Here is an 11,335-nt window from a genome sequence, read left to right as displayed (position 1 = left end):
GCAACGCTGTCACAAATCTAGTTTTTAAGTGTCTGTCTTCAGTACATTTTATACAGAACATAACTCGGCTTAGATTCAAGCTTGAGGTAAGGGCCTAAAGGTAAGGTGTGGCAATGCTGAGATTATGCTAAATGCTCATTGAGTTTTGCATTTAGTTTTTGTTCTAGCTCTTTATTCTCATACTTCTCTTCCTTATAGGGGTCTTAATAAAACAAAGTACCCAAAATCTTTAGCAAGGAAAGCAGAAAGCTGAGAGGTCATACAAAGCTCTTGAGTGAATGAGTATTAATGGTTGTTTTGCATCTACTGATATTTTTCAGTTCACATAAACATCTTAGACCTCTTCTGAAAATAAGAAAATGTTTAATATGCATTTCGCAATCAACAAACGAGGAAGATGACAGACATTATGAGTAAGCTACTGCTACAGCTAGACTTCTGCCACAACCTGGAAACTGGAACTGCAGCCTTGAAGGTTGACTGTCAGTTGCATGGCACTGCATAAACAACAGGTCAACAACAACTCAGTGAGGAAACGCAGCATGTTGAGAAACATAATTCTGTTCAGCTTTGGTTTCACATATACATCACTCTCAGTGTTGCTTTGTTATGTGTAAACACGTGCTAAAAATATTTGCTTGAAACAATTACATCTTAATGAAATCTAAAGGAAAAGCAAGGCAATAATCAGAAAGCTCAACTTTATCCTCATGTCACTGATGAAATTAACTTTTCCTTATTAGCAAGCATGATAATTAGGAGTCTTGATTCATACCTGACTTTTAAAATGATTCTTAATATCTAATTCTAAAGTTACTAAATATAATGGCACATACAGTAAATCAGTATGTGATATTACCATGAAGATATAGTTTGTACTATATCTACCCCTGCAACTCCTACTGAAATACCACAGCCATTTACATCACTGCAGGAACATAGATAAAATACATTCAATGCTTCCATATGCTTTGACTTCATAAGTCTTGTTTCTGAGGAAAGCATGAAAAAAAAAAAAAGAAATAAAACAAAGGTATTCAGTTACATTATGTGCAGTGGTGGCAGAACTCTAGGTAGGATAGCCTGCAAAAATTCAATGAAATAATCTTAGATTTACATCTCTGTAAGCCAAAAAAAAGATCCTGGAGTCTATTTGTCTTTTGCATTGAATTTTGTGAGGCCAGCCACACTGTTGTAAAGTAAATGCAAAGTCACTGCATAATGTTATCTGCACAGTGGTGATGCTGCACTGATGTAAGTGCTGACATAAGTGCAAGGCACAGAAAAAAAAAAGAAAGACTGAGGCAGCTAACAGCTCAAATTTCCCTCCCCAAATCTTCCAGGCTTCTTCGCACAAATTTAACTTATTATTTTTGTGCTCACCAAATCCTGAGGCTTTTAGATATCAGCAAGACTTCCAGCACACGTTGCCTTCCAGTTCTCACTATCAGCACCAAGCAGTTGCTCTGCAGGAAAGATTGGTCACACACAGGAACGCCCTCTCCCCATGCTGCACAGCCACACCTCTGTACTCCAGCACATCTTCTGCTGGCATTGCTAGGGGATCTTCAGTGCTGCAAAGGTTACAGAGAAAATGAAGTAGCAGAGGATTATCTTTGTGTCTGGCACACAAATCCATCAGAAGCTGCTCTTGTGAAGAGCAGGATCTGCCCCTAAGCATCAGTTACCCAGGGATGTGATGAACCATTACAAAAACAAAACCCAAGCACAAGCTGAAGGAAGGTCCCCTGGTGTTCTAATATCCATTTTTCTTAACCACCTTTCCCAACTGCAATTAATTCATCCTCCTCCACCAACTCTGCCTTGGGTATTAGTGCCACATACTGGAAATCACTGTAACACATTACAGGATTTCATAAAATAAAGGACACCAACTTTATGCAGTACAGCTAGGAAAAAAGAAAGATTTACACTTATCTTCCTTATGCAAACATCCTCCATAACTGTAACTTACACCCAACTATCCTGCTGGGCCAACAGACAGGGTCACAGCGAGGTGCCCCAAACAAGAAGAGATACTGTAACGAGGACTACCAGGAGATGCTTCAAATACGTTTGGTTCTTACTAAGAGAGCCCAAAGCCCTAGTAGTAGCACATAGAAAAACACTCCTACCCCGTGCCCAACTAGCTGCCCGCTGACCCCTCAGCATCCCCATAAGTAGCGGCACGCCCACCTCAAGAGCGCTCGGCTCCTCCCGCCCGCCGCTCTCCTCACGCCGCCCCCCCCCCACGCACCGCACCTACACTTGCTTGCTCATCGCTTCACCCGCCTCCTTGTTCGTGCCGTGTGATTGGCTATCTGTAACCGGGCCCCGCCTCCCATCCCTCGCCGATTGGCCGCTGTGCCCGCGCAGCCATTCGGTTGGGTGCCGCGCTGACGAGCGGGCGGGTGGGCGGACGGTAGCGGCGCTGCCATTGGCGGGAAGGCGCGGGCCTGCGAGCTGCGCTGGGCCGGCCGGCGGGGCGAGGGCCCGACTGCTATTGTTGCCGCATCGCTGAGGAGAGCGGCCGGCTCGCAGCCATGAGCGGCGGCGTTTATGGCGGAGGTGAGTCCGGCGCCGCGAGACCGCTGAGCTCGCGCCGTCCCGTGGGGCGCCGCGTGCCCGCCCGTCCCGCCGCTCCCTCAGGGCCCAGCAGCGGCGCGGCCCCAGCCCGACTCCCTGCTGCCGCGGCGCTCCCGGCCCCGCCGCTGCCCCGTGCGTGAGGCAGAGGATGCCGCCGCGGGCCTCGTCCGCGCCTCTACCGGCACCGCTCCGCTGAGAGGTGGCCCCGCACGGCGGCCCCGGGCTGGTGGCGGTGCTGCGGTTCCGGGCGGGAGTCTGAGGGTTTGGATTTCTTTAAGAAGTCGTGGAAGATCGGAGCCCCGGGCAGGAGGGCGGTTCGGAGTGCGGCACCCCAACCTGCGGGGCTGGGGCGGCCGGCTCTGGCTGCCCACGCTCGGGTTCCGGCCGACTCGGGGCGATGCGGGCCTGCCTCGGTTCGTGCGAGTTTTTGACAGCTTGGTGTCGGAGTCGGTGCTCAAATGTCTGTTTCGTGCATCGCAAAACAGTCGCTTTGTTTAAAGCTCACCCTGTGCCACCCTCTGCCCTGTGCCGGCTGCCCCCTCCAGCTCGGGCTGCCCACGGCCCATCCAACCTGGTACACAGCTCTGGGCAGCAGTGCCGGGGCCTCACTGCCCTCTCTGAAAAATTTCCACCTAACATCTGACCTAAATCTCTTCTTTTCCTTTGAAACCATTTCCCCTTGTCCTATCACTATCAAACCATGTACAAAGTCAGTTTCCCTCTGTTTATAAGCTGCCTTTAAGTACTGGAAGGCTACAACAAGATCTCACTGGAACCTTCTCTAAACTAAGCAAAACCAGCTCCCTTTCTCCATAGGAGAGGTGCTTCAGCCCTTTGATTGTCTTCTTGACACTCCTCTGCACCCACTCCAACATCTCTTCATCCTTATGCTGGAGGCCACAGGCGTGGATGTGGTACTCCAAATGGGACTTGGCAAGGGCAGAGCAGAGGACAGTCACCTTCCTCACCCTGCTGGCCACCCCTTTTCTGATGCAGCTCACGTTACTGTTGGCTTTCTGGGCTGCAAGCACACACTACTAGCTCATGTCCAGCTGCTTGAGCCTCAAGTCCTGTGCAACACCTTGTACGTGGCCTTGTTGAATGTCATGAAGTTCATGTGGACTCACTTCTCAAGCTAGTATTTAGATACAACCCTCTTCTGTTAAACTTACCCTTTTACTTATGCCAATGAAAGGTATTTCAATGTCCTAGTTACAGCCTATCTGGAACCTCCTGATGGCTCTCGGCTTGAATTCTGAATAGGGAAGTTTCTGTGTGTCTTGGGAAAGGTGCTTTATCGTGTTGTTTTTTTTTGTTTGCTTGTTCTGGCAAGCAAAGTAGACAGAAGAGAAAGTTCAGGTCAGGGTTGTACTAGAGCACAATAACCATTCACTACCTCTTTGTTAACAATCTTTTCAGATGAAGTTGGAGCTCTTGTTTTTGACATTGGCTCGTATACAGTGAGAGCAGGCTATGCAGGCGAAGATTGTCCAAAGGTAAGAATCTGTATGAACTCGGTGGAATTATAACTGGGGCTTAGAACTTGTTTATTAGTTATAAACTTCTAGAATATACTGTTTATTACTCTTAGTATTTAATGAAAATTCTGAATTTTATTAGCAAAAAAAACCCAAAACACAATGAAAATGAATAATTTTCATCAATATCTTACCTTCTGCTTTACAGGTTGATTTTCCTACAGCTATAGGTGTGGTACTAGAAAGAGACAATGGCAGCACTCTGATGGAGATAGATGGTGACAAAGGCAAACAAGGGGGCCCAACTTACTACATAGACACCAATGCCCTGAGAGTCCCAAGGGAAAATATGGAGGCCATTTCACCTTTAAAAAATGGAATGAGTATGGTGCTCTGTCTTTTTTTACCTATTTTTAAGATACCATTGCTGGGCTGCAAAAAGTCATAGTTTTCATGTAAACAGATGCTATACATGTCAACTGTTTTTTCCCTTAGAGAACAGGCTTATAAAGAAAAGGTTCTGCTTTCACTAATAATACAATATTAATACAATAATGAGCATTTTTAATACAATAATGAACATTTTTATGTCTTAATGGGAGACTTGTAGATTCTTGTTTATTTGATGGCTTTAATTTAGCTATCTCCTTTGATAAAACAATAAAGAAGCAATTTTTGGAAATAGTTCCTAAGATTGTTCCTGTAACGTGTATGGACAGGGGCTATCAGCCATTAGAACGGATACTTGATTAATACAATACATAAAGCATATATACTATATTGGTGGACTTCTATTATAACTTATTTGCTATCATGACGCTTATAAAAAAAGAAAGAGAGAATTTGGCAAAGCAGGAGGGGTATTGGTCTGCTGAGGACAGCTTTTGACTGAAGAGCTCTTTGGAAAAAAAAGCATCAGGAAACCTTTATGTGGATTTATGAAGTGGATCAAAAGTTAGAAGTAACTAATCTGCTTGCTTCAATGTCATTGCAGTTGAAGACTGGGATAGTTTCCAGGCAATTTTGGATCACACTTATAAGATGCATATTAAATCTGAAGCAAGTTTGCATCCTGTCCTTATGTCTGAAGCACCAGTGAGTAAAAGAAGCTTTGCATTTTGAGGAGTCTTAACAGTATCTTCTTGCAGAATCTACAGACATTAGTCTTGGAGAAATCCAACACTGGCTTGTAGGTTACGGCTGTTAAAACTGAAATACCGTCTGGGTTCTGGAAAGTATTCTCAATAAGAAAATTGTCAAAAACCCCAATAATTTGAAAGAATTTTCATAAGTTTTATTAGAAAGTACTTACTATGTGTTACTGTGTTTCATCTATTAAAAAAAAAAAAAGGTATAAATTCAAAAATAATATTCTCACTTCATAGCCTAGAATAAAAGCAAAAAGTTGTCTGCATTCTTCTTATGTTACACTTAACCCATCTTTGCATTCAGCCTGCCATCTAACATGTGACAGAGAGTAACATGTGCAGTGGAGGAGTTTTAATTTCATTTTTGCAAGTGGCCCTGTGATGTAAGTGAAGTGGATGAATGCAGATTTCTGGAGAAAAATGTGAACAAAGTTACTGACATTTAGTAATGGTCAGTGTAGTGGAAATACCAAGTCACAGCCTGAAGCACTGATTGAACACCTGGTGGGAAGGCAGGGCAACCCAGGTGCATACAATGTATCTGAGTGACCAGAAGGGGTGGAGCCAGGATGCACCCTTTCCCAGACCTCATTTAAGGGTTGGCAGTGGAGATGAGGGTATTTTGCTGGGGATTCCTGCCTCCTTGAGGCTTCTAAAGATAGGTAGCTTTTTTTCCTTCATTTCTGTGTCTATGGTTGCTGCATTTGAGTTTATCCTCAATTGCTGCAGCAAAAGGCTTTGCTACTCTGCTATTATTGCTGAATTTTCTATCGTATTAGGATGTTACGCTTGAAGGGCATAAGATCTGAAGGCATTAAAGTAGATCAGTAATCCAAGAATTTTGCCTGCTTTCTGTACATTTGCTTTCTGTATGTCTAAGTTGAAGATACACGTTAATGTTTTGAAACAGTATTGGAGTAATAAAGTTTTTAAGGAAATAGAAATCTGTTTCAGTATAGAATTTTGATTTGATTTGTAATTATGGCTTTAATAATTCCAATTACTACTTCACTTTTGTTTACTTTCTTTTATTATGCTCAAATGATCCTCAAGCTAAGTATAACTTCTTTTTATTTACTTGTTTGTATTTTTTTTCTTTTAGTGGAATACCAGAGCAAAGCGTGAGAAACTGACTGAATTGATGTTTGAACACTACAACATCCCTGCTTTTTTCTTGTGTAAAACTGCTGTTCTAACAGCGTATCCTTTGGAATGTTGTGCTGGGTTTTTAGGTTGTTTTTTTTTTTTAATCTCTGGAAATTACAGTAAACCTATTCCAGGCAACTCCTAGTTTAACACTGTGTCTAATTTTTTTTTTTCTTTGAATTAGTTTTTCCATAAATGTCTAGGGAGGAAGTAAACAACTTCGATTTCTGAGCTTTAAATTCAGTTTTGAAGTTTTCCCAATCTGGCTGTTGTCCTTTGAGGTGATGTCTTTTTTTCTAATTTGCCTTTTTTCTCCCCTCCCTTTTTTTTTTTGTTTGTTTGTTTTCATTTTATACCATGAGTAAGAACATTGCAAGACCAAAATGGTGTTGTCCAAGTTACTGAATACTGTAACTAGACATTGATGTTCCCATAGCCTTAAGGTGAATATTTGTAGCTGTTTTAAAATAATAACATGTTTTCACCTTTAGAATCTAAATAGGTTGGATGTGTACTGAGGTTAGTGATAGAATTGACTTGGGTTTATTGACTTGGATTGTCACCTTTGTGCAAAGCTAAGTGTTCTGTCGATGGGGTTGTGTACTTTGTAGGAAGGTGATGTGCCTGGGAAAACAGCAAACCTGACTGTAGAGTTGGGGAATTAAACACTGGCCTTCCTAATTTAACATTGGTTTTCCTAATTATGCTTAAATTGTATGTTACTTTTTTAAGACGAAAATTACACGATTTTCTTTAATTGTTTTGACTAGTTTTGCTAATGGGAGATCTACAGGTCTCATCTTGGATAGCGGAGCAACACATACCACTGCTATCCCAGTGCACGATGGATATGTACTTCAGCAAGGTAAAGTTTTCTTAGATAATAGCAAGGCAGTATCAAAGTCAAGTTGGCTTGTTTTCTGCTTTTACAGTTTAACTACTGTTTTTAAATGTATCTGTTCCCTTAAATACGAAAAATGAAACACAACCAAACATCCAACTGTGTATCTGATGGGAGAGTTAATTCTGATTTCAGTGCTTTACGAGTTTGATGGATGGGTTGTTGTTTTTATCTTTTAGGTATTGTAAAATCACCACTAGCAGGAGACTTTATCACTATGCAATGCAGAGAACTGTTTCAGGAAATGAATATAGAAATAATTCCTCCATATATGATTGCTTCAAAGGTGGGAGAGTTAATTCATGTAGTGTTTGTTCAGCGGGAAGGAGCTTAAATGGTGAACTGATGGTTGTGTTCCCTGCAACTTCAGGAGGCAGTTCGTGAGGGATCACCAGCAAATTGGAAGAGAAAAGAGAAGTTACCCCAGGTCACTAGGTCTTGGCACAACTACATGTGTAATGTAAGTATGTCACTTCTCCAGCTCAGCCTCCCTGGGCATCCCATAACAAATTCTTGTTTGCAAGTATGTGAGGTTTTCTTCTTCAGGAACTAAAAAATGCCAAAAAACTCAGTTCTGTAAGTTTTATTGAATTATTGACTGACATTCTTGTAACTATATAATTCTTATCTCCTTAGTGTGTCATTCAGGACTTCCAAGCTTCTGTCCTCCAAGTATCAGATTCAACCTATGATGAACAGTATGTCACTCTTTTCCTCCTCGTGAAATTAGTTAACAGTTGTGCTTTTCTGTTTGCTGCTGTTGGCTTGTTTTATTTTATGATGAAACAAAGGTAGATAACATCTATTTATTTAAGTAGAGAAGTAGTATGCATCCAGGTGGTAGCTTATTTAATATTCCATAAGATCATAATATTATTGAAAGCATCATTTATATAAATTACAGTATTCTCATTGGAACTTTGGCTTATAATGCTACTTAGGTAATATTCTGTTTACATTGTACTTTATTGTGTTACTTTCTGAATGCTCTAGGGTAGCTGCACAGATGCCAACAGTTCATTATGAGTTCCCCAATGGCTACAACTGTGACTTTGGTGCTGAGCGTCTAAAAATTCCTGAGGGGTTATTTGACCCTTCTAATGTAAAGGTAAAACAACTATGATATGTAATAATGAGGAGGCTTTAAATTAGTGGCTTTAAATTTATTACATGGCTTCCCTTTGTATGGTGTCCCTAACTTCCTGATTTGTGTGTGTTTATATCATGTGGTTCTCTTATCAGTTCAATTGGTCTGTGTTGACTTGTTAGGGTTGGGATAGTAACAGAAGAAATGTAGTTCAGGAGCAAGATGTGCTGGGTGTTTCTTGGGAAAACAAGAATATTTTTCACATTCCATGAGAATGTTTTGCTCTCTTTAATAAAATAGATTAGTTCAGCTCATTCGGGCTTTTAATGTACTTTGGGTTTTTTTGTTTGAAGTGAAGATGTGTGAATTACTAATTTTAATTTTAGGGTTTATCTGGTAACACGATGTTGGGTGTGAGTCACGTTGTCACGACAAGCGTTGGGATGTGTGATATAGACATCAGGCCGGTAAGTGCTAGACATGTTGTAGTTAAGGCGTAGATTTTACTGATTCTGTTGGTTTTTTTACTCGAATGCGGTTGATACAAGAATATGAATTTCCTAGGATAACGTTAATGCATAATGCTGTAAGTCTTATGTATTTGGGAACATATAGGCTTACCATTTTGTTTTACAAAATGCCTAAGTCAGGATATTAGGCTTAAACTCGTTGTTTCTATCTGTGTAAGTAGCTAATGTCTGTTTCTGACCGACCTTGTACGAGGTACATTGGATTGGCTACAGATTAGGCACTGAATTGGCATTTTCTTTTCTTAACTTTGCATATTTTCTTGCGTCAGCCTGGCAAATGTACTTCTTAAACATAACCAGTTGAGTGGGACTTCTGGGTGCGAGTAAAAGGAAGGGAAGATGTGTAAAAGGAAAACCTTTTGGTTTAAGCATCATTCTCACATTCTCAGAAGTCAATCAACACAACATCAGGTTTGATGTGCAGTGCATGGGGGGTTGATTGAAAAACTTTTCCTCTTAACAAGGGTGTCAGGCTGTGTAAACTAGGGCATGATTTATGTTCAGTGTTAGTGTGCAGCATTAGCAAGATGGAAAACTTGGAGTGCTCTCAGGTTTTTTCCTTTGCTGTTGGAACATCCAGTTGGTAGTCCTTTGTGCCAGGAGTTGGAATCAATGATCTTTATGGGACCTTCCCAACTCCTTTCTGTGATTCAGCTGAAAGGAAACCAATAGCTTGGATAGAGGATGTATGTGTGGCTGTAGGGCTCTGTAACAGAAGAATATATTCTGTGAAGTCATTTAGAATCATTAATCACAGCTCCTATCTTCCTTGTATAGTACATTATTGAGCTCTCATGAGATGTTTTTCACATTATTAACAAACTGTATTGTGAGAGGTAGTATTGTTTATATGAAGTGATGCATAACTGTTATTGATTACATGTATTTGTGTGTCATTCCTTTGTACTCTGAAAGTTGTTTTCAGAATGATTTCAGAACTAATGTAGGTTTCTTATTCTCTTTCTAGGGCCTCTATGGCAGTGTGATTGTAGCGGGAGGAAACACACTAATACAGAGTTTCACAGACAGATTGAACAGAGAGCTGTCTCAGAAAACTCCACCGGTGAGACAATTCTTCAAATTTGTTATTTATCATTTTGCTTTTCTGCTGCATATGCTAATAGTCTCTGCTGGGAGATTAAAAAAAAACAGCATACACTTCTGTTGCAGCATAGCTTTTCTTGGATTCTAAATACAGGGCAGATGAGCTTTGTTGTAAGTTGAATAAGATAGATCTTTTCCATCTGCATGTTAGCACATACACAGTTCTTTGTGTTGTCCTCATGTTACTAAAGGGCGCCAGCCTCCTGCAATTTGTATCTGATGTTTTTCTTTTGTTTTACTTCATTTTCTGCGCAGAGCATGCGTCTGAAATTGATAGCAAACAACACCACAGTGGAGCGGAGGTTCAGCTCATGGATTGGTGGTTCAATTTTGGCTTCTTTGGTTAGTAAACCCATGTTACTACATTATGCAGCAAAAAATTAAGGTCAGATAAGTATGCATTGAAGAGTTCATGCTAATGGAGCAATAATTATCTGATTTTCTTCCGATCAATCTGAATGTAACTTGCCACCTTTTGCAGTATTTAATGGCAGCGTGCAGGCTTGAAATATGGTGTCTAAAAATATTGTGTAGATAGTGCATCATGAAGGTTGCAAATCTGTTTCTTTATCGTGTGCATGAACTTGATTGCCAGGTTACTGAGCATTGGAATGGCTTGTGGGAATTCGTTTAGCAGTATCAGACTGAAATCAGCTTTGGGTACTGCAACTTTCAAGCTGAATTTAATCTCCAGTAGGAAAAAAAATCAAAGGAAAATGACTGAAGCATGTGGAGTCAAATCCTCTTTCTTTACTTGATGGAAAAAGAAAATCTTTACATTAATGAAAAGTGAAGCACGTTTCACCTAACCTTGATGTTCCTGGTTTGTTGTCTTGTTTTTGTAGGGTACTTTTCAACAAATGTGGATTTCTAAACAAGAATATGAAGAAGGAGGGAAACAATGTGTAGAAAGAAAATGTCCTTAAACCTCTTGCTGTGAAAACTGCTGCTTCCTCAGTGCTTCTTCTGACTTATAGCTTTAGCATACTCAGGAATGGGATGGACTTTTTTGTAGAAAGTTTATATTGGATTTTTTGCATAATTCAGGTTCCATTTTTAACAAACCTTAGAAATTTTGAGAGACCTAATTGGTACTATCATAGGAAAAGGATGTTTATGTCCTTTGTAAAGCAATAATTCATATAACAAGTATTTTATAATTTTGTATAAATGTCTATTTTCTCTAGTATCTTTTCCTGGGAATAGCTTTACAGGCTAATTAACAGAGGCAAAACCTTGCAAATGCCTGCACCATTTTATTAAAATCCTACTTTCACTATTAGTCTTCCTTTGCTAGTACTTTGGCCTTAAATTGTTCTTCTCTCTTAAAAAAAAAAAAAAATAAATAAATAAAA

General features: G+C 40.5%; 1 protein-coding gene and 1 long non-coding RNA gene across 2 annotated transcripts; one reads left to right on the top strand and one right to left on the bottom strand.

Annotated features, from left to right (window-relative positions):
- Positions 1 to 265: 265 nt before the first annotated feature.
- LOC104912690 (uncharacterized) lies at positions 266 to 2,249 on the bottom strand. Its single transcript, XR_004160978.2, has 3 exons — positions 2,197 to 2,249; positions 1,384 to 1,574; positions 266 to 497 (listed from the first exon to the last, which is right to left on the bottom strand). It is a non-coding gene; the product is annotated as an uncharacterized LOC104912690 (long non-coding RNA).
- A 139-nt stretch (positions 2,250 to 2,388) lies between these two features.
- On the top strand, positions 2,389 to 11,335 carry ACTL6A (actin like 6A). Its single transcript, XM_085233405.1, has 14 exons — positions 2,389 to 2,568; positions 4,006 to 4,082; positions 4,273 to 4,447; positions 5,059 to 5,159; positions 6,315 to 6,412; positions 7,129 to 7,223; positions 7,439 to 7,545; positions 7,630 to 7,719; positions 7,896 to 7,957; positions 8,253 to 8,367; positions 8,733 to 8,813; positions 9,844 to 9,939; positions 10,236 to 10,322; positions 10,826 to 11,335. The coding sequence occupies exons 1-14, from the start codon at positions 2,544 to 2,546 to the stop codon at positions 10,904 to 10,906; spliced, it is 1,290 nt and encodes a 429-aa protein (XP_085089531.1). The 5' UTR covers positions 2,389 to 2,543; the 3' UTR covers positions 10,907 to 11,335.

Source organism: Meleagris gallopavo, chromosome 11 (assembly GCF_905368555.1).
Source record: "Meleagris gallopavo chromosome 11, MGAL_WU_HG_1.1, whole genome shotgun sequence".
Classification (NCBI taxonomy): Eukaryota; Metazoa; Chordata; class Aves; order Galliformes; family Phasianidae; genus Meleagris; species Meleagris gallopavo.
This window is presented reverse-complemented; position numbering and strand designations above follow the sequence as displayed.